At 39.6% G+C, this 25886-nt stretch overlaps 3 protein-coding genes across 3 annotated transcripts; 1 reads left to right on the forward strand and 2 right to left on the reverse strand.

Moving 5' to 3' along the window:
* Nucleotides 1–687: 687 nt before the first annotated feature.
* LOC104215679 (uncharacterized) lies at nucleotides 688–2966 on the forward strand. Its single transcript, XM_009765534.2, has 2 exons — nucleotides 688–1157; nucleotides 2267–2966. Exons 1-2 carry the CDS (start codon nucleotides 940–942, stop codon nucleotides 2718–2720), a joined length of 672 nt encoding a protein of 223 aa, XP_009763836.1. The 5' UTR covers nucleotides 688–939; the 3' UTR covers nucleotides 2721–2966.
* Nucleotides 2967–10721: 7755 nt separating this feature from the next.
* On the reverse strand, nucleotides 10722–11926 carry LOC104215683 (probable 3-hydroxyisobutyrate dehydrogenase-like 1, mitochondrial). The gene has a single exon (XM_009765540.2). It carries the CDS (start codon nucleotides 11909–11911, stop codon nucleotides 10856–10858), a length of 1056 nt encoding a protein of 351 aa, XP_009763842.1. The 5' UTR covers nucleotides 11912–11926; the 3' UTR covers nucleotides 10722–10855.
* Nucleotides 11927–13911: 1985 nt separating this feature from the next.
* On the reverse strand, nucleotides 13912–15175 carry LOC104215693 (uncharacterized). The gene is made up of 3 exons (XM_009765549.2): nucleotides 14904–15175; nucleotides 14554–14749; nucleotides 13912–13944 (listed from the first exon to the last, which is right to left on the reverse strand). Exons 1-3 carry the CDS (start codon nucleotides 15173–15175, stop codon nucleotides 13912–13914), a joined length of 501 nt encoding a protein of 166 aa, XP_009763851.2.
* Between the last annotated feature and the right edge of the window lie 10711 nt (nucleotides 15176–25886).

Below are 25886 nucleotides of genomic sequence, written 5' to 3' on the forward strand. Positions count from 1 at the left end.
TAATATGAAGAAAAAGAAATTTTATTGATAAATATTTGTGAGTACAATTCTATATATCCCTTGATTCTCCTTTCTAAAATTCTCCATGATTCGAAGGCTTGAGAAGCGTCTTTCTTGAATGTAAGACGATGCAGACCTCCTTGTGATGTATTTAATCGCCAAGAACGTTGAGTAACACTTTGTTGTTTCGGGTTGATCTCCGGAAAAAACTCTGTTGATCACTCCTTTGTTGAAGAACTATGCACTTGATGATTGATCTCTTTGTTCGTGGATGCCTTCACCAATTGCGGAATGCTCTTCTCCAACTCTGAATCTCTTCTGAGAGTTATGTAACCTCTCTATTTATAGTTGTAGAGGATGGACAGTCCAGCTACATATGAACTCTCTTGCTTGATTCTGATTGGATCATGTCATTTAAGCTACTTGGCGGCATGTGGTTGGTTTTTGCTTTTTGACTTGGATTGCCACATCATTTAACACGTGGCGTCATCTTTTTGACTTGCAGTTTGACTAGATATGCCATGTCACTTGACACGTGACATGAGTCTGGGCTTTAAGATGAAATGGACCTTGAGCTTGAAAATAATAAAATGAACTAATTTAACTTGTAAAGCCTAAATTAATTATTTAACTCAATTGTATTTAATACAAATTTTATATGGATTAGACGCAATAAATTTTATACGTATACATGACGTTCTTTCCGATGCTTGCACGAAGACACTCAGTTGTGCAGAAACAGCCAATTTAAGGAGCAAAATGCATCAGGAAACTGCTTGATGACAATTTTAGCACAATATTGACGAAGATTAAACTTTAGGGGTTAAATCATAAATCCAGAAATTGTAAACCGATGCATTGAGGTCCTGAGTGAAATTTCCTCGAAAGAAGCTGATAAATCGTAAATTATCACTGAAAGTTTTACCTTCCTGCCAGAAAATGGCAAAGTCAAGCTTGAAAAATGCTTTAATAATAATCCTATCGGCCACAACTATTGCGTTTTCAACGGATTTGTGCAAAGCGATCGAATCACCAGAGTATACAGTGGTGCACTCTGAATCAGATTTTGAGATCAGACTTTACAGGGAGTCGGTATGGATGACGGCACCCGTCAACGAAATCTCCTTCGAAAAAGCCACCAGAGATGGTTTTCACAGGTACCCCCTTTTCTAATTTTTTGTAATTGCTTATTAAATGGGTAATTTTCACTGGTTTCGACAATTGGAGTTACCTATATTGAGGGTTAACAATCTTTCCCCTTTTCTTCTTCTTGTATGATGCCTAATTTTGTACACCAATTTCCCTTGTGGACTTTACTCGGACATCATTTTACCCTCTTTCTTCTTCTTCAACCCTCTTCTTCCTTGTCAGCCGAGGGTCTATTGGAAACGACCTCTCTATCCCTCTAGGTAGGTGTAAGGTCTGCCTACACACCACTCCCCACACCCTACCTGTGGTATTATAATGGGTCTGTTGTTGTTGTAATAAATAGACTACTTAGAAGTTTTGAAGTCTCTATTGGAAAGGGGAAAAAAAAGATATTTGTGGGCTTTGCATGTGTCAAAATGGAAGTATCTAATCAAGAATACATTTTTCTATGACTAGCAAGCTGTGACAAGTTTTAGTATGAGAGGTATATGAGCGTCTTATTGGCAGATAAATACTATAGACTACTGAGGTCTTCTGATGTCAATTTGACCTTTAGATTATCTTCTAAACACACTATCAACTATATGCTTCGTTCTTTCTTCTGTTTCTCGAGCCATTAGTGCTGCTACAGATCTATATCTCTGAACCAGTTACCTAATGATATATGCTAAATAAAAATTGCCACCTAATCACCAGAGAATATTTGCTTCTAGTAAATGGTGGCAGAGGTAGGTTTGTGGCTCTTCTAATGGCATATGAAGATTTAGAGACATTCTTTTAGTTGGCATTACTCAGTTTTGGTTGCAAATACGAACAAATACAGTTGTAATGACCAATGCACAAGAAACTCGCGAAGTGGTTTGGATCAGCAATATAAATCCTCTATATTAATTATGTTCTATTTGAGGTGACGTGTCTAGGTGAATACGTCTCAACAACTGTAGTATTCAGAGGATCTAACATAATTTAACTATTTTTAAGCTGGCAAATGACCTCCACATCCCTCCTACTTTATCTAAGTTTGGGACTGGCTATGATATTAGCAGAGTTCAAGTTTGTGTAGATGAATTGAAAGCTTACATTTGAATTTCTTATGTGTTCCCTCATTGTCGTACAGATTGTTCCAGTTCATCCAAGGTGCAAATTTGAACTTTTCTCGTATTTATATGACAAAGCCAATTTTGACAAGTATTGTCCCGGGAGCTGGTCCTCTTCACTCATCAGCGTACTTTGTTAAACTGTATTTGCCTGTGAAGTTCCAAACTGATCCACCTCTTCCCCTTCCGGAACTGAACCTTCAACCTGATCCATGGACTAGTCATTGCATTGCTGTTAGGAAGTTTTCAGGATTTGCAAGAGATGGCAATATCGTTAAAGAAGCTCAGAAACTGGCATTGAGCTTGAGTAGATCTCCATGGGCAAACTCCACTACTTCTACAAGTGAATATGCCTACTCTATAGCGCAGTATAATTCTCCCTTCCGGATCATTGGGCGTGTCAATGAAGTTTGGGTTGATGTCACTGGATCTAGAGCAAGTGGTTGTGAATCCAATCTAGTTGCTGCATACTGATTTTGAGCGTGAGCTTGAAGCTTCTTCGATCGTTGTTGTAAGCATCCCTTATAGAGACCAGAGAGGCATGAAAGGTTGCTTTATGTACATATTGAATTAAAAAAATAACATGAATCCAAACGACAGTTGATGATGCTCATGTTCTGTATATTTGGCACTTCTATTATGGTTTAATGGAACTGTGATCAATTCTTCAAAAAACAGAGTGGATAACTGTAATTCCCTTGATAAAGAACTTTGGCATTACCATGCGTGTTATTCTTGTACTTTATCCCAAAATGTTTATCTGTGTTGACTTTCTCCGCTCAAGCTTGGCTTTAGTCAAAACCATTTCCGGGATTGAATTTCACAATTTTTTTTAAAGACAAACTAGAACCTTGATAGGCAGAGTTATCGGGTACCTAGTGTTAGTGGGAGGTAGCGAATATCCTCTGGAATTAGATGAGATGTGTGCAAATTGGCCCGGATACCATGTTATATTAGATTAAAAAAAGAAGGTAAATTACGTAGGAAGTATTATAATATAGAAGATTTTCTAACCGGGTATATATTTATTTAAGGACGTGTTTAACTTGTTCAATTAGTGATGCAATATTATCCCAGATTGAATTCCCAACTCATTACCAATAAACCTCATATTTATTCTAACTTGTCAAAATTAAAAAAGTCATTCTTATAGTGAAAAGATTCTCAAAATTCACCTAATCTAAATCGTGTTGGTACGTATATGCTCAATTCACTAGAGGATATGAAATGTCTTTGGGCTTTTCAGTTGCTGAATAGATAGGAGTGATGTTTGACTGCTTACATTTATGCTAGGTATCTGCTTCGGTTCTTCAAGAAGTCAATTTGCTGATCCTTTATTTGCTTTCTTGAGTGAACGACTTGAACCTTAACTATCTATTCAACATTGTTAGTGTGCTAGAGAATTTAGACCATCTTTCACAATGTTACAAAGTTAAGAGTACTAACTACAAACATGTCATCTTAGAAGGAGCTCTTCAACAAGCTTAAGTTTCTCGACCTTCATTGTTCATCTTATTCTCAGCCTCTTAGGCTCTAAAATTTCTCTGTAATGATTCTCAGTTGTCTAACGTCTTCGAAAGCATTTGATATACTATGGTTTTGGAGTAATTATCCGCAAGGTTCTGAATGTGTATCAGACTTTGGGACAAGCGATAGAAATGTTCTCAAATGAATAAGCGACTCCATGAAACATTATGAGATACCTATTGCTAATTCAATGAGATTAGGGAAATGATCTACTGAATGTGATAGGATAAGTAGCCTCTTTTCGTTGAAAACTCTTAGTTAAATGCTGGAAACTCTGTTCACTCCATTCATCTCGTTAGTGCTGGATGTAATGGAGAGACTTGAAAGGGAATATACAGATCTCCCGGTGGGAATAAATGGAAGAGATGATTTTATGGTTCCTGAAGGATTGTAAATTCTCAGTTGAAGATGCTGTTTCCAAGCTGCATAAAGCCATTGTGAATATATCGTTTATTTTACTAGAATCATCACGTTAATTTGACTGCCATACTAGAACTTGATTATTGAAAGGAAAACCTCATGTAGCTTATACTAAATTATATTGCAGGGCATGATATCTGCATCCGTGAGGCCTCAGCTATCTTCTTCTTTTTGCTGTTTTCTGATTTACTTTTCCTCCTTCCATCTGGTTTCTGAAAGAAGGAACTTACTCTTCCTCTGCCTTTCAGTTGACTTGTTCACTATGAACCAGCTTGAAATTTCTAATGCTATATTTACTATACGCTGCACGAGGTTTTCTCAATCATAACTGGATTGCTAAAATTACTACGAACGTTCCATTACCTCATGGTGATGAGAAGAACAGGAATATCGTTCCTCTTGCCTGCCAATTGATTTGCTTCACTGTGTCAATTCTTCATTTCAATTATCATGAAATTACATAAAAGCTGCATCTGAATTGAATATTTGCAATGCTATAATATGTTGGTGATATTACAAGTAATTACAGTTGAAAAATAAGATGAAGAAAAATAAATAAATATTCTTCGGGTTGAGGCGCGGATATCTCGCTCTCTTTAAGGAGATTCAAGCCCACTGCGTAGCATCTTCACCGGTCCAACAGTAGTACTCTTGACTTGTCCCCTCCAGGATACAACAACCCGACAATGTCGTATGACTCGAACAAACTCTGGACAAGTTGTTGAGTCCAAAGCTCCACAAAAAGAGATATTGAGTTACAGATGTCGACATTGTTCATGCCTTGCTCGAAGTCTTACATTGTTCATGCCTTGCTCGAAGTCTTACAGATGTTGTTGTTGCCTTATGTAGGTCTTACGAGACCGAGGCTGCCCGCATATAGCCTTACTACCTTGAGTTTTGGTAAGTCGATGGAGATGGCGATTGACGACAGTCCCTGAGTCATCGAGGGTTTTGTTGGCTCTGGAGCCATTACTTGTAGACTCGGTATTGCCTCATTGAGGGCTTACGATTTCGGAGTTCCCGACCCGGAGGTCATGTGGTCTTAAGTATTTAATGCCAGTCCCTGAGTGTTCGAGACGTTTTTGGCTCTGGAGCCACTTTGTGATCTTGATGTTGCCTCATCGAGGGCTTATAAGTTAGGAGCTCCGACCCGGACGTCGCATTGTTTAAAGTAGTTGACGTCAGTCCCCAAGTGTTCGGGGCGTCTTTCGGCTTTGGGGGCCATTTTTTGCAAAAATGTCGAGCTTCCTTGAAATGCAAAATGCTTTTGGGAATTATTCTTTGATCACTTGGTACAAGTATACATGTTTTTGTTGTTGCGGATCGGTTGTTCTATGCGGACACGGTTCATTCGACCGTTTGTCCCGGTACATTACTTTTCTATTGAGCCCCCCGTTTGGCGTATCTTGGCTTCTCCGAGTAGGTGACCTTCCGGGGGCATGGCCCCCAGTATTTGAGGTTGGTTGCAAAAGAAGCCTTGAATACTTGTTGGATATTCCTTAGGTAGCATGTAGGTGTTGCCTTATTAAAACCTTGCCGGTAAAACCCTTTTTGGGATATAAACCCGATCGAAGGAAAAGAGTGCAACGCATGCTTTTCGAAACCTAAGGCCTTCAAGTTGGAGAGTGTTTTGGCCATTCCGATCAGATACCTACACTCAGATCAGCATAGAATATAATTGAAAGAGAGAGGATACGGTCATACCTTAGCGTAGAGTGTGCCGGCGGTATTTCGGGCCCTGATACGTTTCAGTCGCCTGTGATAAGAACGTGGTACGGTTTCCCACTTTGCTTAGTTGGGGATAGCTGGGAGTGTAGTTTGTTATTGCTATTTTACTATTTGCTTATCCTTTGGCTCCTTCGAAGGTGGAGGTACCGGTGCCGGAGCCACATCGTGTACTGCAAACATTTCTTTTGCCGCATGTTATTCCCCGTAGACGGTCTTAATCCCATCCTTCGTGGGGAACTTTATCATTTGATAGAGGGTGGATGGTACTGCTCTCATGCAGAGTATCCACGGCCTTCCGAGCAACGCATTGTACCTCATGTCTCCCTCGATGATATGGACTTTGGCATTTTGGATTGTGCCGGCCACGTTGACTGGAAGGGTGATTTTCCCTTTTGTTGTTTCGCTCGGCATGTTGAATCCGTTGAGGACTCGAGAGGTGGGTACGATTTGGTCAAGCAGTCCAAGCTTCTCTACCACCCTCGACCTGATAATGTTGGTCGAGCTGCATGGATCCACAAGTACACGTTTAATCTGAAATGTATTTACAAGAAAAGAGATTACCAGTGCATCTTTGTGGGGCTGAGACAAGGTCTCTGCGTCCTCATCGTTGAATGTGAGGGCGTCCTCGGGTATGTAATCCCGAGTTCTCTTTTCTCTGGTGATGGATATTTTTGTTTTTCTCATCATGGGCTCTTGTGGGGGCATCAATGCCTCCCACGATCATGTGGATGATGTGTTGTAGCTCATTCGCTTCGTTCTTCTTGGCCGCTTCTCTTTCCCGGAACTGGTTTTTGGCCCGATTATTGAGGAATTCTCGAAGGTAACATTTACTGAGTAGTTTGGCCACTTCCTCTCGGAGCTGGTGGCAATCCCCGGTCTTGTGGCCATGCGTGTTGTGAAACTCACAAACTAAGTTATGATTTCTTTGCGAAGGATCTGATTGCATAGGCCTGGGCCACCTGGCATCTCTGATTTTACTTATGGAGAACACGATGTCTGATACATCTACGTTGAAGTTGTATTTCGACAAGCGAGGTGCCTCTATTGGCCCCGTGTTTCTGTCGAATCTAGCTCTGTAGATGAGTCCCTGGGGATTTTGGACTCGGTTCATTCTTTGATCAGTGCGGGGTATGTTACGCCTCGGGGCGTTTCTCCTATCTTCGGTATATGGCTGGTACCTTTCTTTCTTTGGCTTCGGCTCCTTTTACATAAGCCTGCTTGGGTATACCGAGCCCGAGGGGGCTCTTAGTTGGTCGTCCTTGACCCTGATATTTGACTGATATCGGTTGTGGGCTCTGACCAGGTCACATTGGGGTATTCGACCAGATTCTGTTTCACTTGCTTCAAAGCCAGTGAGCTTCGCTCATTCAGGCCTTGAGTGAAGGCCTATACTGCCCAGTCGTCGGAGACTGGTTGTAGTTCCATTTGTTCCATTTGAAAGCGAGATATGAACTCTCGCAGCATCTCGTTCCCCCTCTGCTTGATCTTGAAGACGTCAGACTTCCTTGTCGCTACTTTGATGGCATCGGCATGTGCCTTTATGAAAGAATCGGCCAACATAGAGAATGAGTCTGTGGAGTTAGGAGCTAGGTTGTTATATCACATCATGGCCCCATTTGAGAGTGTTTCCCCGAACTTATTTAGTAAGACGGACTCGATCTCATCGTCCTTTAGGTCGTTTCCCTTTACTGCGCAAGTGTAAGCAGTAACGTGCTCATTGGGGTCTGAGGTCCCGTTGTATTTTGGGAGGTATGGCATTTTGAACTTTTTTGGAATAGGTTTTGGAGCCGCTTCCTCTAGGAACGACCTTTGTATGAACTTCTTCGAATCCACACCTTTCAGGATCGGGGGTGCGTCCGGAATCTGGTCGACCCTGGAGTTGTAGGTCTCGACCTTTTTGTCGTTGGCTTCTACCTTCTTCTCGCCCGATTCGATCCTCTTTGGTGAGGTCCTCGAGCATCTTTACAATGGCGGGGTCGGCTACCGTCTTTTTGTTGCTTGACCTCTCCGGTACCTGCTCGGCCGGGGGAGCCATCCCCGGCGCAACTATGCTGGGAGTTTTCTGGTGACTTTGCAGCTGAGCAATCGCTAGCTGTTGTGCCTACAACATTTCAAAAATAACGTGAAGGCTAACCTCCCATTCTTCCCTAGCTGGGGTTTCCTGAGATTCTTGTTGGTCTCCTTGGTGCACGCTCCTGTTAGTGTGTGAGCTTACATCGACGTGTTGAGCATCGCGTGAGACCGCGTCCACGGGAATCGGTTCTGGTGCGTTCTTAGGGTTTCGTGATTGTACACCAGCACCTGGAACATCTACACCATTTTCTTCGTGGTTCTCAAGATTGTTGTTCATTAAGTCGGACATTTTGACCGGAAATCAAAGATCTTGGGCAAGAAAAAGCGTGAAAGATAACTTGCGTTATGTAGCTAAACCAGCAAGAAAATAATCACTATTACTTTTAGCCTCACGATGGGCACCAAACTATTTACCGTGAAAATGATAATTACAATTAAATTTGATTTAGTGGTTCTAAAAGTATGTGATCTATTTTATGCTAGTTGTTAGGCAATTGGTGCTATGTGAAAGACTTAGAATCGAAATAAGAGCTTAAGAACGAGGTGTTAATCAAACCGAATCGCTGTCAATCGGGGCCTCGAGCTTGCCTATTGGAGGGCCTCGGGGTCGAGTCTGAAGCTCGATTGAGAGCTATCGGACGTGGTCGATGGTGAGTAACAGTTATAAACAGATCAAAGGCGGCTCTTTATGGTCAATAATAAGCAATAAATGAAGAACAATGAATAGAACACAATAAATATGAGCAATAAATGAAGTAATAAGATCAAGAGAATATGTTAGAGAGCAGAGCGAATGTTTTTGTATATTTAGTATGGAGCAACGAATGTTTACAAAATGAAAAGGATCTCTTTTATATAAGATGGGGAATCCCAACATAGTACAAGTGCATTTATTACAAAGATATGGAGATGGGACACCTAACTAATGCCACGATACGGGCTCAGACTAGCCTGACAGATTTTGTTGGCTCTAGCTTCACGCGTGATTTCGAGCCGTCGAGGCAGCATAACGATGGAAAATTGGACCATCCGATTTTACCGTATACAACCAGCTTCTTTTCATTTTCACAACAATTCTGTCAAGTGGGTCGATAACAGGCCTATAGATGACTTTGTTATTGTCATCTTCTCTACCTTCTCGTTGTGTTTACTATATAGTATTTAGTAATTTTCATCAGATCTTGAACAGTTTAAAATTGCATGCTAATTTCGCTCTAATCATTTTGGCACAGTTTGATGTATTCTACTACTATTATCCAAGACGATTGGGTCAAGTTCTTTTTGTCGATGCTCCTTTTGTCTTCAAACCATTGTGGCAGCTTGTCAAACCTGTGCTCAAGCCATACGCTTCATTGGTAAGACTACCGTGCTATTAATTAAGAAGTTATTTTTTTTTGACTTATCATATGTATATTGTTTCTGTTTGAGTCATGGCTTATATCCAAAAGCTCGACTTATCTTCTCAATTTATAATAAACCAAATCATTATGATTTTATTCGAAGAGTTATACAAGGTTTTGAAGGTATTTCCCTTTTGAATCAGCTCTTCATGGTTGCTACTAATGCCTGTGTTTAGACGGACACACTGAGATAGTCTATTTACTGCCTGTAACCTCACTTTTCATGTCTGCTACATCTATTTTTATCCTTATACAGTGAGTTTCTAGCTAAAGCAGCATTTAAATATCCATAAGATTTGGCGCCTTCGATGCATTATTCTTCGGTTTCTCTTATTTTTCAGTGAATACTTATTTCTATCATTCGAATCATTTATGCTTTGCCACTAATAAATTGGACAAGATAAGAAATGACCATCTCAAAATCTGATTACATAATCTTCATCATGTCCAGGCAGAATATAAATAGTTCTATTTTCTCAGCTGATTTGATATGTTATCATCTTACACTCTGTATGTGCAATTTGGATGGTGAGATTTTGCTCAGCGAAGAATGTCAGATAGGAGTATTTTACAGAAGAGACAGCCCCAGCTAGTTTTAGAAAATGAAGACATGAGCACTTGCTACACCAAAACTTTGATCCACAAAGGACTGAATCTTGATATAAAGAAGCTTCGGCCAAGATAATGATGATAAGCTCAGTGATGGAAAGGACTAATGAAGTTACCGGATTCTAGTCTTTTCAAATTTACATGAATGAGAAAATCACTTTTCGCCGAAGCCCCGTGTTAGAGTTAGGACCATTTATAACAGCTATGATGTATCAAAATACAAAGTTCATACAATGTACTTGGTTTGATCCGTCTACAATAAAGCAAGATGCCCCCAAGGCTTTCATTCAACGGTAAAAGTTTTATAATTCAAATGTGGTAGTGGGTGCCAGAGGCTTATAGCTGGTTTATTTACTGATTTCGTAATTAAATATTTATACATATTTAGTAAATTTCTTAATAAAAATATAGGACCCCGAACCCGTATTTGCTTCTCTAGCTCTGCCTCTACCGGGTGCATGTGAGACTTCGAATCAAGTATAGTATTCAAGTAAGAAGCGTAGAGGTAGACTCATTATCCACCTAGTTTAGAAACTGTAAAAAGCGGATTTATTGATTTTCAACGGTGGGGGAAGTTAATGCAGTGACATCTTAAGGCAAAGGAACTTGTGTGTCCTAGTTTACAACTAAGCAAATGTATTCTCACGCTCTTAGAGCCATATTCTGTTGTTTTTACTCCATAAGGTTTGACTTGCCTCAAAATTCTCTAATTCAGTCATTAAGAAATAGTGCTCTCTCTTATAAAAACACTAGAAATTATTCAAACTCTTACTGTCTGTATGTGTAACAGTCATAAACAGATAGTACATAATAGATACTGGCCCCAGTCAAGGATCAAAGTTATTACACTGTCTAAGGTTTCCCAACAGAGGAAGAGGAAGCCAGCGGCAAATTGTTAATCCTCTCAAGCGCAAGAATGAGAGCTTGGGTACCGAAATTGCCTTCACCATGAGCTTTAAGGGAGAGATAGAGCTGTTGAGCCAACGCCAGCCCAGGCAAAGCAAGGCCCATGTTCTGGCATTCCCTCAAACATATCCCCAAATCCTTGACAAAATGATTCACATAAAATCCAGGTTCAAAGTCTCTACTAAGTATCCTGCTCCCATACAAGTCTAAAGATTTTGAGCCAGCAGCGCCTGTTGAAATCGCATTCAAATACATATTCAAATCCAAACCAGCTTTATGGGCGTAAATTAAACCCTCGCATAGTCCCACCATAGTCGAAGCAATAACTACTTGGTTTCCCAGCTTTGTGAACTGCCCTTTTCCAGGGGCACCCATGTAATAAACTCTGCCCACAAGGTTAAACAACGGGTTAAGCCTTGAGATAATGGATTCCTCTCCACCAGCGAAGATGGATAAAGCAGCATTCCGAGCTCCGAGATCTCCTCCGGAGACGGGGGCGTCGACGGCGGAGCAGCCAGCGGCAGAAGCGGCGGAGTATATTTCAACAGCCAGGGAAGGTTCCGAAGTAGTCATGTCGATTATGACACCACCGGGACGCAGACCGGAAAGAGCACCGGAGTTTGAGTCGAGGATGACGTGGCGAACGTCGGAAGGGTAGCCAACAATAGAGAAAACGACGTCGGATTGGGAAGCGACGGCCTTTGGGGAGGCAACCCAGTGAGCTCCCATGGAGATCAGTTCCTGGGCCTTGGATGGTGTACGGGTGAAAACCGTGAGGGTGTAACCGGCGTTAATCAGGTGGGCGCACATAGAGCGGCCCATTACACCGGTACCGATCCATCCCAGACGAGTATTGGATGGGTTAATGGCCTCGGTGGTGGCTGTTTCCATAGTACGGTGGAGATGGGTGGTCGTGCCGGCGGAGGTGGTGAAAATCGCCTGAGGCACGTAACAGTGGAACTGATGGTTGGGAAGTAAACGGAGGAGCCGCATAAATCTCATCTTTGGTTCTCTGGCTTATCTGATAGAAGAAAATGATCAAATTAGTCCTTTATGTATTGGGTTTCTTTCAGTTTGGTCCTTTTTGTACTGGGGGTTGTTTCATTATGGTCCTCTATATTTATGTATGTGAAGAATAGGCACATATGGTCCTAAACCTAAAACTTAGCATTCTTTTTTTTTGGTTTCTCACCCGGTATTCGGTACCCGTATTGGAACCCGACTATATCCGGATTTACGTCGTGTAGGGCCCCATTCGGGGGGAAGCGCTCCTACCAAGGATTTTTCCATATTCAGGGCTCGAACCCGTAAATAGATGATTTTTCCATACCAGGGCTCGAACCCGAGATCTCTGATTAAGGGAGGAGCAGTCTCATCCACTGCACCACATCCTTTGGTGGTTTGGCATTCACTTTTATATACTTCATTTATTTCATTCTATAGGATAATATATCACTCAAAATATTGTTAAATATGTAATACTCATTAATTTCATATTATAGACAAACATTTTTATAACAGTCTCGGTGGTTCCGAAATTTTTGACTACTATAGTGAAGTGCATTTATAGAAAGCATATGTTATAGGGAAAAGGTCCAAAATCACCCCTCTACTATGGTATATTGTTTATTTCTGCCACCAATTATACTTTTCGTCCAAATCTATCCCTACTGTTAATAAAGTTCGCATAATTGCCCCTAACCCTAACGTCCCTCCACTATGGCAGCCAGCCCCTCTAATATTTTACTTATGCATGCTGCCAAGTCAGCAGAGTTATTCAAAATTCAATTTCAATCGTTCTTTTTTTTTAAACCTCAAATTCGAATGTCCAAGAGACCGAGCAGATTATTTTATTCGAATCTTCTCCAAACGGAATCAAATATCAGTACAAGCTTCGAAAGGTATTTCCCACAAGAAATTTGAACACCCAATTGATTTGAGTCATAACTTCGATGAATTTCCATATTTGGGAGCCTCGACTCGTCAATCGCATTTTACAAATTTGCTTATAATTCCAGATTTCGAGGGGTCTTCGACGATTTGCTTATCAGATTCAGAACAAACATACCTCAGACCTCCGAAAATGCAAACCCAGATTCGAGGTTCTAAGCTCGGCAATGGTGGCCTAGTTCTAAACGCTATATCAGTGACGGCATTTCAAACCCAACTTCCAAATCCAAGTTTCAAGAGAATAGATCAAGGATAAATTTTTAGTTAAACACCAGATTTCTCAACAAAAAACAAGAAGTAGTGAGATATCAGATTTTAGAAGCGAACCATGAAGAACAAATATGAAGTAGACACGATTTTTCTATTTTGGATAATTTTAAGTTAAACGCCTGATTTCTCAATAAAGAATAAGAACAAATGAGGCTCTATTGATTGTGTTTGAATTATTTGACGGTTGTTGGATGGAAGTGAGTTGAACATTACTAGCACCTAGTGCTAGGTTAGCTTGGAGATCGAAGTTGTGGTTGGAAAAAAAATTATTCAAATTTGGGGAGAAAAATATATGTTATTGTTTATTGGGAATTAAATTCAGGTGGTTATGTATTTGTGGAGCTGAAAATTCACTAAGATTTGGAGTAGAACTTTTGAAGAACACCATTACCTAGATTCGTTGGGCTTAAAGCTTGAAAATTCAACTGACTTAGCAGCTAACATGGACAAAATATTAGAGGGGTTGACTGTCACAGTGGAGAAACGTTAGGGTTAGGGGTGGCAGAAGTATACAATACAATATACAATATACAGTATATTGTATACTTCTGCCACCCGTTAGGGTTAGTGGAGAAACGTTATAATATTTTGGACGAAAAATATAACGGGTGGCAGAAGTATACAATATACCATAGTAGAGGGGCAATTTTGGACCTTTTCCCTATATTATAACATAATATTTAAAATTAGTTGCGGAGAAAACTTAGTCGCTATAGTGAAATAATTATATAAGATGACTGTTATAGAGAAGTCTTACTGTAGTATAATGAGAGAAAAAAAAACTAAATTGAAAAGCTAGTTTGACGGAAAACTAGCTGCATGAAAGTTTAAACATTTTATTAATTAGAGGAATTTGAATTCATAAAAGTGGTGAAAATTTGTAGCATAAAATTAGTTAATTGGTGACGAATACGTTCTCAAATGCTAAGAGCCTCGTGTAAGTCGCTTAGATAATTGCTCTCCGTTTCATATTATGCGATACCTTTTAATATTTAAAATTAATTTAATTTAAAGTTTACATCTTAATCTTAATAATTAGATGTACGATTTTACAATTTCGAAAAATTCAAATTATAAATTAAAAAAATTAAAAAAAATTCTTCTAAAATTACGTGTTCAATCGAACAAAGTTCACGTTAAATGAAGCGAGTAAAAACTATTTTTTTTGTAATAACTCTGAATATATTACCATAAACCATCCAAATTGATACACCGAAAAGAGCACTCGAAATTTACAACCACCTTCTATACGAAGGTTGTTGAGTAATTCCTAGCCCCGGGAAAAAGAAAAAAAAACTAGTTTCAAAACTTCTGAATCAAAAAATTACCGCTATGTACTCTAGAGAATTTCCTATGTTCTAATCTTTCCTTTACTTCCTGTTTAATTTGTGTAATAATTGTTTCTCAATGAATTCCCAACTAACCATGTCAGATGCATTTCTAATGTCAATCTTCATCAAACATCTAGGTGTAGTCTTGCTATTGTTGTGTCCGAGCAGATCATGACATATGAGAATATTGTGCACTTGTGATCTCCCTTCCGCAAATGCTGCTTGATTTTCTGCAACTAGAGGAGTAATTGCTTTCCTCAACCTTTTGCGTATCAACTTGGAGATACACCTGTATAGCACATTGCAGCATGTTATGGGTCTAAACTGGACAGCTTTCTGAAGCACATCAACTTTAGGGATCAGTGTGATCATTTTAGCATTCAATTGCTTTAGTAGCTCAGAATTCTAAGACTGCCCATGTAATATCATCTCCTATAATGCACCATACAGCTTTGAAAAAGTCACTACTATAATCATCTGGACATGTACTTTTGTTGCTCCCTATGCTAAACGAAGCATTCTTAATTTCCTTGTTATTGAAATGCTTCACCAAATCCAATTGTTGTGCCATTGTTAGTATGTGGCCACTGTGGAGAAAATTTATGAAGGCTTTGATCCTATGATCTCCTTTTGTCCCCAATAGTTCCATATAGAAATCTACCAGAACTGCTGTTATAGTTTTAAGATCAGTTTGTAGTACTCCTTCCTTGTCCATCAGTTGAGTAATTGCTTACTGCAGTCTCTTGTGCTTGATAACAGAGTAGAAGTATCTTGTATTATCATCACCTAGCCTCAACCATGTTGCTTTACTTCTTTGTTGCAATTTTTTTTTAGCTATATAGGAACACCTCCTAAATTTCTGATACTTCTCATTCTCAATTGATTGTAGGTTTGGATCTCCTGACCTCCCTTGCAGATCTTTTTGTGCATGTTCTAAAGCTTCTTTGTCGTCATTTACTTCCTTTATAATATTCTTATGTTGGTACTTATTAAGCATTTTCAATTTCATCTTAAGGCTTTTTAATTTCTTCACAATTTGAAACATCTCACATCTCTCCATTTGTTCTTGCCACACCTCTCTTATAGTGTTTAGGAACTCAGGATGCTGGGACCATGTGTTACAATACTGAAATAGTTTTCTTGTGATGTTCATCATATTCGACAGTTTTAAGCTCAATAGACATGCTCACTAATCCCTTCTAGCAGGAATGTGGTTGTGCATGCAAGCATATGGCCTAGCCATTATTTGTTAACAAAGACCCATTTTATCTTTGAGTAAATCATGTTGTCACATTGTCTCTCATTCTAAGTGTATTTGTTGCCTTTTTGTGGTAGTTCAATCAGCTCAGTCATGTCTATGCATTATTGGAAGTCATACACTTCACTTAAGGTGACTAGGCTACCACCTAATCTATCATCATTCTGTAGTACTGAGTTAAAATCACCAGTTATAATCTATGGTAGCTTATTTCCTACACTTCATGTCTTCAAATACTTCCATAACTCCTTCCCACCCTCCCTACTGTAGACAACAGTTAGGAGAAAGGTCCTCTGTTGTGTAATGTCATGCACCTCACAAGTAATAGCTTGAGCATTCATACTTCTAAGTGTGACTTTGAAGTAGTCTGCTCTCCATGTTAGCCAAATCCTTCCATTATAACGCATCTCTAAATTAGTAAGCAGCTTCCAGCCACTGAACATATTTTTTTACAATTCTTTCAATTTTACTGGCTTTGATCTTAGTTTCCAAAAGACCAATTAGGCCAACTTCTTGTCTATTACAAAGGAGTTTCACATTCGTTTGCTTATTAGGGCCATTCAGGTTCCATATTAGTAGGTTATCCATTCCCAGAAGACGGAATGTTTGGATCACCATCTTTTACCATATCAAGTTTGCTTGCTTGCTTACTTGGACCTGTATCATCAAGGGCCTGGAAGCTGTTAGAATTCATGATCTGCTGCACTACATTTGACTGTTGTCTATTTGTATGTTGTAGTATAACCCACACTTCTGTAATCTTTCCCTTCAATCTACCATCTGTTTTATTTTTTGTGCCTCCATTCTCTTTAGATTGTTGTACTATCGTTCTCTGTTGACTACCTGCTCCTTCCTGTTGTTGTTTATCCCTCTTTTTTGGTTCCTCGATTGTATGTTTCTCATCCTCATGTGCCTTTGGTGGAGCTTTCTTTTTCCTACAATCATCTTCAGCATGCCCATATTTACTACAAAACTTTCAAAGTGTAGGCTTCAAGTCATACACTAGTTTCTATTATATTAAGTTCCCTTTTTCATTTCTAAACCAGATTTTCTTATGCAGAGCAACATCTACCTTTACTTCAATGAGCAGCCTGACAAAATTCAAATCAGTCTTCTTCTTCGTGTTTTTATCTACCATTATAGGCCTTTCAATCACACTACCTATCTTGTTGAGCCCTTTAGGGCTCCAGTACTTAAAATCTAACCCTGGCATCTTCACCCAAATGGGCAGTGTAAGTAACTTCACTCTTGTAAACTCCATGTCTGGTGACCAAGCTTTCACTATGAATGGTTTGCTATCAAAGTGGTAGATTCCATCTTGAATGACTTCATTCTTCCCAATTTTCGTATCAAATCGAACTATCACTATACCATTTTTTAGCATAACAATTTTGTTAATACTATATTTTGCCCATAAATGTCAAATATAACCATTTAGCACAACGAAAGGGGGTGTGCCCCCAATATATAACACACTACTGCATTTTTCCAATAGTTAATCTCCGAACTAATATCCTCTGTTTCAGTTTCACATACTATAGACTCACCTAGCTTCTTTGGCGAAACATGATCCAGCTTGAAACCTGCATTTGAGACTTTCCCTATGTCCAAATTGTCCCAAATTGAGTTTTTCTTCTCAAATTCCTCCGTTTCTTCAACTTCATCAGCTCGGGATAGTCTTTGGCTATTGCTTGCTCCTTTGACCACATTAGTCCATGATTTCTCATTAATATTCATTGTTTCATTGATTACTGTAGCTTGGGTTACTGTTTCATTAATTTCACTTATGGTGTTTCCATCACATTTTGGGTCTGAGTTTTGCTTCCTCCTTCACTACTTTCTGTCGGTACTTATCCTTTCTTAGCTTGATTCAATCCTTTTGAGGTTGTAGGTTGGTTCATCGACGCCATTAGAACCTTCTGGGATGGTACACGAGCTCTTTTGCCCAGAGGGGAGGACCCACCTTGTACGAAGGGGGTTCAATTGAATTCGCTTAGTCGAAAAAAATAATTATTTTTACTTGTGAATTTCATAAAAAAATGATATGTATAAATACTAAAGACTTGAACCCACTTGACACAAACAGAAGTTGCAGAGAAATAGTCAAGTGGGTTCATAAAAACCCGAGGGTTGCCAGTTCGAACCTCTGCTAAAGCACTGAAATTAAGCATCATTTCTTTTTAGCTTTCCCCCTTTTTGTTGAACCTGTATTTTGAACACACATTTGAATTCATTTTAGACTTCATCACTTCTATTATAATCGTAGGGGTTATATTAGTTTTCTTATTGTTGCCTTGTTGTTCCTTTTTTTGTCTTTATTTTTCTACTTTTTATGATTCCTTGTTATTCTTATTAAACTGCATTTTAGTTCTCTTTTTCATAAGTATTCCTAAAAGAATGAGAGTGCTTTATTCAAATTACTTGTAATATTTTAATTTAACTTAGTTTAGTTTATATTGAAATTGTTAATTTGTGTTATACTCAAAATTTTAGTTTGGCGTACAATATCTTTTTATTTAATCATTTGGATTAATTAGTTTAGTTTGGTTCTCTTATTTGATGTGTTTTGTTTGTAACTTTGTACTTTATATTTTTTAGAGTTATAATACGATTTTTAAGTTGGTTAAACACTTTTTGGTTAATATTGCTGAATTTTTTGAAATAAAACTTGTTAATTTATATAGATAAATTTTACACATTTAAAGTAAATATAATTTTTTTTAAATAAAAATTTTCCCAACTCTAAAAAAAAGAATGCGATGAAAAAAAAGAGCATTACGCACATGGTGTTTATTGGTGCACTTATACAATTGACTATCGCGATTTCTCACTGAATCCTCTTGTACAAAATCCTAGGCCTGTTACTGCTTTTGCCATGGTTGGCGCATATTAGCAACATGCGCCGAGAGAGAAGTCGTGACCTAGTTGTATAGGTCCAAATCTGGTTACCATGGTAACGGACAAGTAAGACAAAGGACGAGGTCGACCATGATATAATGACTGAAGGTCGTTCTCACAAGGGCTGGTGCCAAAGGCGAGCAGCCGAGATGAGAGAGTTACAGTAGCATAGGTTCAGAAGTGGACATAGAGAATATTCCTTTGGATATTCTTTATGATGTACTTTTTAGGGTTTTTGGCAATTGTCCCTTATAAATAGGAAGAGATAGAGAACAAAAGGGGGATTTTCGTTTTTGAACATGAACATATTGTAAAGGCTGACAAAAGAATATACGAAGAAGTTGTCTTATTCAATGATTTATTCGAGCACACGTTGTTCAATATTTATCCATAAATCTCAAGATTTCATATCCATCTTGACTTCTCACTTTTCCACGTCCCAGACAGAGAAAAGGAGCATCTCAATCATATAATAATTGGGTGGTAGATCCTTTCCAATTGCATTCATTGTCATTATTAACATTTATTACATATTATTGCTATCATATTTATTGTCAATCATAGTGCAATAAATCTGTTATTTAATACTATTGAGCACTACTCGTTACACATGTGCTCTATTTTATTCGGTCTAGAATTTATTAAGTTCAACTAAGATTTGCCCTTTGATTTATTATTAATTGGTTTAGCACTTATTTGCTTAAACAATTTGGCGTCGTATGTAGGGAGGTCTTAGTTGAAATTTTAGTCCCTTCTAGATCGCAAAAAAGATAGCCTATCTCTTCTTCGCTTGTACAAACTAACGATGGCAGGAAAAGGAGAGGCAAGACAGAAAGCCATAGAAGGTGTCACTACCAATATTTTGAACACTATCAACGAGGATGATAGGGAAGACGACGAGAATGTGACACCAAACGCTACGCTCAGGCGGAGTGACTCACCTCTCCCTCATGAAAGTGTAACTGTTTCACGCGAGAGAGGAGCGTCAACATCCATGGCCGAGGAAACACCACAAGTAGTAAGGAAATTATTGGAAGAATGGCTCAGGAGTACTCTAAACAACATACTCGACAAACCCGTTCAAAGGAAGAATAGAAACACCGCAGAAGCATATGTCACAACGATCACCGGTGAACAGTCCGCCCCCAAACAGGTAACACTTAAACCACTGTTGATGCAGGCAATGACGCACTGACAACCATTTTGAAGAAAATGGAAAATGAAAATAAGGCACTGCGCGACCAGATGGTGGAGCATCAAGAAAGGGTTGATAAGATACCAGGCGCCCCAAAGTTGCTACCAAATGAGACGTTGGTCGGTTTGTCGAACAACTGTACAACGAGGAAGCGGCTCCACGTTCCATTCCCAAAACCTTCAAAATGCCATTGTACCTGAAGATATAGGATGGTACTATAGACGCCGAAGATCACATCATACACTAAGTCACAATGGTGAAGGGCAACGACCTTTCGAAGGATCAAGTACCATCAGTATTACTGAAAAAGTTTGGCAAAACCTTAACGGGGGAGCTTTAACCTGGTATTCACAACTGTCGACGCGGTCAATAGCAAGGTTTGAGGAAATGGCCGACAAGTTCATCACCGCCCATGCAGGGGATAAAAAGGCGTAGGCCAGGGTGAATGATATATTCGCCGTTAGGCAATCGCCTAGCGAGGGACTCAGGGACTTCCTCGTCCGATTTAACAGGATGAGAATGAGCCTACCAAATCTATCAGAAGGGATGCCGGTAGAAACTTTCAAGAACGAGTTGAACAGGAATGGGTCAAGAGCAACCAGAAAGTTATTAAGTAGGCTCATGAAGTACCCTCCCACCACTTGGGAAGAAATCCACAATGCCTACTGCGCCGAGGTGAGGGCCGACGAGGACGACCTTAACGGTCCGACCCAACGGTTGACATCAGTTTAAATTGAGTCGAGAAAAGATCATCATAACGACTCGAAGAGATCAGTCAGGTCCTTGTCTCAACCGAGAAAGACATCAACCCTACGTCAGAACAGCCGTCCCACTGTCTCCTCAACACATAGAAGGGCCATCCATGCCACACACAGGGACTTAGCGAAACGAAAGAGGTATGCCACCACTATTATCTGCTCATAATTTTTGTGTTTCCCCTTCAGAAGTAGTGTACACACTAGAGAAACTTGGCACAAAGGTGAAATGGCCACAAAAGATGAAGTCCGACCCAAGTACTCGAAAGTCGAACGTCCTCTATGAATTTCACCAAGAGCGGGTCACAAAATTGAGGACTGTATAGCTCTACGGCAATAAGTAGTAAACATGTTGAACCAAGGGCATTAAGGGGAATAATGAGCGACTGTGGACGAGCCAACTTCGGGCTAAGACGTGAACAACACCATGGCCCACCCTCTCCCACCTGCACCATCCAAATGATCATCAGTGGAGGCGATGAAGCAATGATCAACAATGTGAAGTTCACCACCACATACAAATTGAAGCAGTCAATCACTCATGAACGATACAATGACCTCGGAGACAACATACCGACGGTTTGACTTTCCCACATTTTGATCCTCTTGTTATTACTTTACGTATTTCAGATACGGGATCAACAGAAGTATGAGACGTAGATGGTTGCGACTGCCGTCGCACTTCCTCAACCTTCAAAGCAACAACTTGTCCACTCAATCTGGACAACTCCGCCTCCAAATCTTGAATCCGCTCTTCTAACCTCGCTACCTTGAGCACCGACGTCTCCACCTCATTATCCTGCTCAGACCTACAAACACGGGGGGCATCATCCAAGGCCGCTACTTCAGATATAACTGCCACCATGGATTTTTCTGCATAAGTCAATTCATCGACTTTAACGCTCAACTCGCCCCTCATATCGGCAACCTCCGCTTCCCTTTGACCAAGCTCAGTAGTTAAAGAAGCCACCCGTGCTTGAAGATCAGTGTTCTTGGTCATCACCATCTTGCTCACCTCAAGCTCATCATCCTTGGCCTTAAGAGCCGCCTCAAGCTCGTTGTATCGACCTATGGCTTTCATCAGCTCATCATCCCACTCCTTCAGCTCTTCAACTTTCTGCGCCAACTCTTTCTCTTTCTGTTTAAGCCCATCGCAAAATAGCTGAAACTCGCTATCTTGAGTAAAGACATCGGCCAACGCACTGTGCTTGGTACAGTACTCTTCGTACTTGGAGGTCACCTTCTTGAAAATGGTCGTCCTCTGCTCATCCCTCCGGCTACGCTTGATCTCCATAATGAAAGTCTGACATGCAGAGGAAAGAAAGTCAGCATAAGTAGATTATGCATGCGAAACAAATCCTAACAGGAAAAGAATAATCACTTACTTGAAAGGCCATGTCGAAAATACTCTGTGATAGCTCTGCATCACTCAACGCCTGAAAGCGCCGCATTCTCAGAAGCGGCACAAGGGGGCGGAGGACGACATTGCCTGCTCAGAGTTCGCCAAAAGATCATAACCCATGGGAATGATTACTTGTCGGTTAGGACCCTCCGTCCTCACTTCCACGTGAATATTTCTCGCTAAAAAGGCCCACACCTCTTCGGGATCGATGTTCGAGCCTGAACCATCATCCTCTGCAAACACCGCACCATCTCCTCTGACCACCGACCAGGTACCACCTTCAGCGGCCCGTGTAGGCTCCCCGCCTTGGTATACTTCCTCGGCCCTAGGGGACCTCCCCGCCATAATAGCATCTGCCATAAAAACGGCCCCTACGTCTGGCCTAAGTAAGGATGCCGCTCCCGAGGCAACGACCTTCTGTCGCGCCCCCTTTTTCATGCAAAATCGAGTTTATGACATTTGGGAGGACAACTCATTTCCTTTCGGGAATTAGGTTTGAATTGAAGAGTCGCCACCTAATGATTTAAGTGCATTAGGACACTAAGAAAGGTTTGATTTGAACAATCAAAGATTGGGTAAGGGCTTGAAATTATCCCAAGGGGAAGGTGTTAGGCACCCCTCAGGATCCACTAGTGTGGTTCCCGGCCAGACAATTATTGTGACTTAAGTGCAAATAACACATAGGCAAATAAAACTCCTAGTAAGAGAGGATTTTCACGTAATGGTTACAAATGAGCAAAGTTAGAAAGAACAAAAAGGACACTGATTTTTCCTTAGAGAAATAGTTTAAAATTTGAAAAAGAAGCAAAGAATCAAAGAAACAAAGGGAATGGGGTCCTAGGTTTATAAATAATATGGATCACCCCACCCAACATCCGATAATCACTCCTCAGTGAGGCGCTACACGTGATGTTATCGTGTGATCATCATATCCATATCTACCCTTTCCCACCTCGTTAAGGTATTAAAGCGCAGAATGGTCTCGTTTACTTATTGCATGCTATTTCCCGCCCCAATCCTTATCAGTCCCGGAGACATTTAGGACTACTAATCCTAAAGGGAAGGGATATTGGGCTTACTTGTGGTTTCAAAAGGTAAAAATACTAAGGCCATAAACAAAACATATATGGCAAGTATGGGGAAGCATATAAACAAATGAAAAAGGCTCAAACATACCTCCTTTAAAAGAAAGCACATAATCTAGCATGACTTACACATACTGTTTAAGGTCTGATTAAAACTTAAAGGTTGAGGCAGATTGATTTATTACATAGTTCAGATAAGAAGCCCGAATCAGGCCCGCCTACTGGTTGTAGCCAATAAAATCTGATTCAGTTTATAAATTTACCTATGGCTTGCCTAAGTGTTAGACGAAAACCTATAGGCATGATATCTACTGATTTCAGAAACAATGAAATAAACTGAATACATACTAATTTAAGAAAAGTTGTCAGTTATTAAAGAAAGGCAAGTTTTAGCAAGAGATCATAAGTTCTACAACTGGTGGTACGTCATTATTACTGGTTTTAGACTTGTAAGCGAGTGAAATGATTCAGACTTAATTAATAGCTCCTATAGGCATGCTTTCTATGCGTTGTTGATTTTAAACCCCTTTTAACAGACATGGTAAAATGCAGAAATCCTATAAACATGATATCTAATTACGATTGATTTATTAAGATCTATAAACATAATTGCCAAATGAAGAATGTATGCAAGATTCAGAAAGACCTATAGGCGTATTTTCTATATGCATATGCAGAATTCAGATTTCCAGGTAATTATAGACATGGTATCTATATGAGAGAATGTAGAATTCCTACAGACATGGTATGTATATGAGAAATGCAGAATTCAAGAAGTAAACTATAGGCATGATATCTATATGAGAGTGCAGAAATTCAGAAATACACCTATAGGCAAGTTATCTATATGAGAGTGCAGAAATTCAGAAATACACCTATAGACAGGATATCTACCCTTCGCATACATAGTTATCCCCCTTTTTCACTAGTTATCCCCAAGAGTTTATTGCAAAATTATTACAGCCCAGAATGAAGATAAAAGAAGAAAATACATCAGAAATTAAAAGGTACAACCAAAGGAGAGCATGATTCAGACTTCCTGTCTGAAATATGAAGTAAACCAACTCCAAGAGATCATGATCCAAAGCCTTTCTTCCATTTGGATGTGTCAAAGTTCCCTAAGAGCCTCAAAAAGGACTCCGGGCAATGCTCACACCAAAATGCAATGTCAGATTAAGAAAAGTACAGTGTGGAAGGGCCAGTCCTCAAGTGTCCAAGTTCAGAGGGAACTCAAGGTCCCAAGGCAAGGCTTACAAGAGGGGGGCAGAACTTAGGGACTAAGAGAGAGTGCAAGTGCAGAAATAGAGTGCTGAAAGGGGGAAAGGGAAAGAGAAACAATTACAAATAAATACACATAGGGGTATAAGGGAGGTGGTAAAGAGGCAAAGACAGGCTGGTGGGCATACCCAGCAATGGGAAATGCTGGCACACCCATAAGCCTGTTAGAACACACTGTTTAGAGATTAGGATCCCAAAGTATCAAGTTTAATTCATGGACAATAACTTACATATTGCCATGTCTTAAACCAGATGCTCAAACACATAAGGGGTAGGGAATAGGGATTCATAGCAGAAACAAACAGAAAGAAATCAGCATGCTAATTGAAATATTGAGCTCTATAGAAATAGTAAGTAAACATAAATACACAAACTATAAATAAACACATTGTTGTGATGTTGAAGCTTAAATCAGGACATACCAGTTTCAAAGAAACAAGTAAAGAAAACAGTAGGTCTTGTAAACAGACCACAGTGCAGACAAGAAGAGAGAATATTATTGTGCGTGAGTATGAGTTCAGAGGGATTGTGAGATTGTGTTTGAGTTTGCGAAAGAGTTATGCATTTATAGTGTGAAAATCAGACGAAAATAAGGTAAGAAAACAGTTAAAGAACTGAATATCAATTAAGAATCAATCACACAAGACTTTCTTTAATCAAAAAATTCAGATTCAAATGGGTAAGAACTATTTAAGGAAGGAAATTAGCTAAGCACTTTGTGCAAAGTAGGCAATTAGGGGTAAATACATAAGAGAGTTATTTAAGGACAAAATTTGAAATACACGGTTGTACAAATAAGGTAAAAAAATCAATTAGTAGCCAGTAAATCAAAGAGTCTGAGATTTTGCAATTATTGGTCCATGAATGAACCGAGTCAGAAAAGATAAGAAAAGGTTTTTTTAACTTAAGTCGAATCACAAGGAAATCAACAAACAATGGAAAGAAATCAATTAGACCTACTTAGAAGGAAATCTGAACTGGTCACCACTTTGAAAACCACTTTAGAGGGAAGTTCTTCATATATAAAAAGCATACAAACATGTTGAGTTGAAAGAAAATGTCATGCCTTTGCAAAAATCAGTAGGTAATGGTTGTCACATAAGTCAGTAATGCAGAAGAGAAATAACATCTAGTAGCATACAAAAGATCCAATGCAAAAGATCTTAGAAGAGTTTAGCAAAAAAGGTTAGAATCATATGAAAACAAGGATGTTCAAACTCAGTTCAGAGACTCGAAATTGGTCTGAAAGAGTTGAGGGTTTTTGAAATAAAACCCTAGTTCAAGCAAATCACATAGCCAGACTTGGAGGAACCCCCAAATTATGGGGTTTCCACCATTAATCCAGTGCAAAGATGAGAGGGCAAGTAACTAAATCGAAACAGGTTCAGAGGTCTCAAAAAGAACTGAAACTTCTAACATGTTTCTTTCAGCAACAGAAACTCATGAGAAACATGATAGAAAAGTAACATGTAGAACACAGTAGAAGAGCTCAAAGAAAACAGAGTAAAAGAAACTAATTCGAAACATAATGGGAAAATTGATAGAACAGTATGAG

This window comes from Nicotiana sylvestris, chromosome 3 (assembly GCF_000393655.2).
Source record: "Nicotiana sylvestris chromosome 3, ASM39365v2, whole genome shotgun sequence".
NCBI lineage: Eukaryota > Viridiplantae > Streptophyta > Magnoliopsida > Solanales > Solanaceae > Nicotiana > Nicotiana sylvestris.

Bases quoted from the DNA above. Each gene is read 5' to 3' on its own strand.
- LOC104215679 (XM_009765534.2), top strand. From the start codon at position 940: ATGGCAAAGTCAAGCTTGAAAAATGCTTTAATAATAATCCTATCGGCC. The intron at 1,158-2,266 runs GTACCCCCTTTT...ATTGTCGTACAG, and splicing joins ACCAGAGATGGTTTTCACAG to ATTGTTCCAGTTCATCCAAG.
- LOC104215683 (XM_009765540.2), bottom strand. From the start codon at position 11,911: ATGAGATTTATGCGGCTCCTCCGTTTACTTCCCAACCATCAGTTCCAC.
- LOC104215693 (XM_009765549.2), bottom strand. From the start codon at position 15,175: ATGGACAAGGAAGGAGTACTACAAACTGATCTTAAAACTATAACAGCA. The intron at 14,750-14,903 runs GTGCATTATAGG...TGTGCTATACAG, and splicing joins GACTTTTTCAAAGCTGTATG to GTGTATCTCCAAGTTGATAC. The intron at 13,945-14,553 runs GTTAGTTGGGAA...ACTTTCATGCAG, and splicing joins TTAGAAATGCATCTGACATG to CTAGTTTTCCGTCAAACTAG.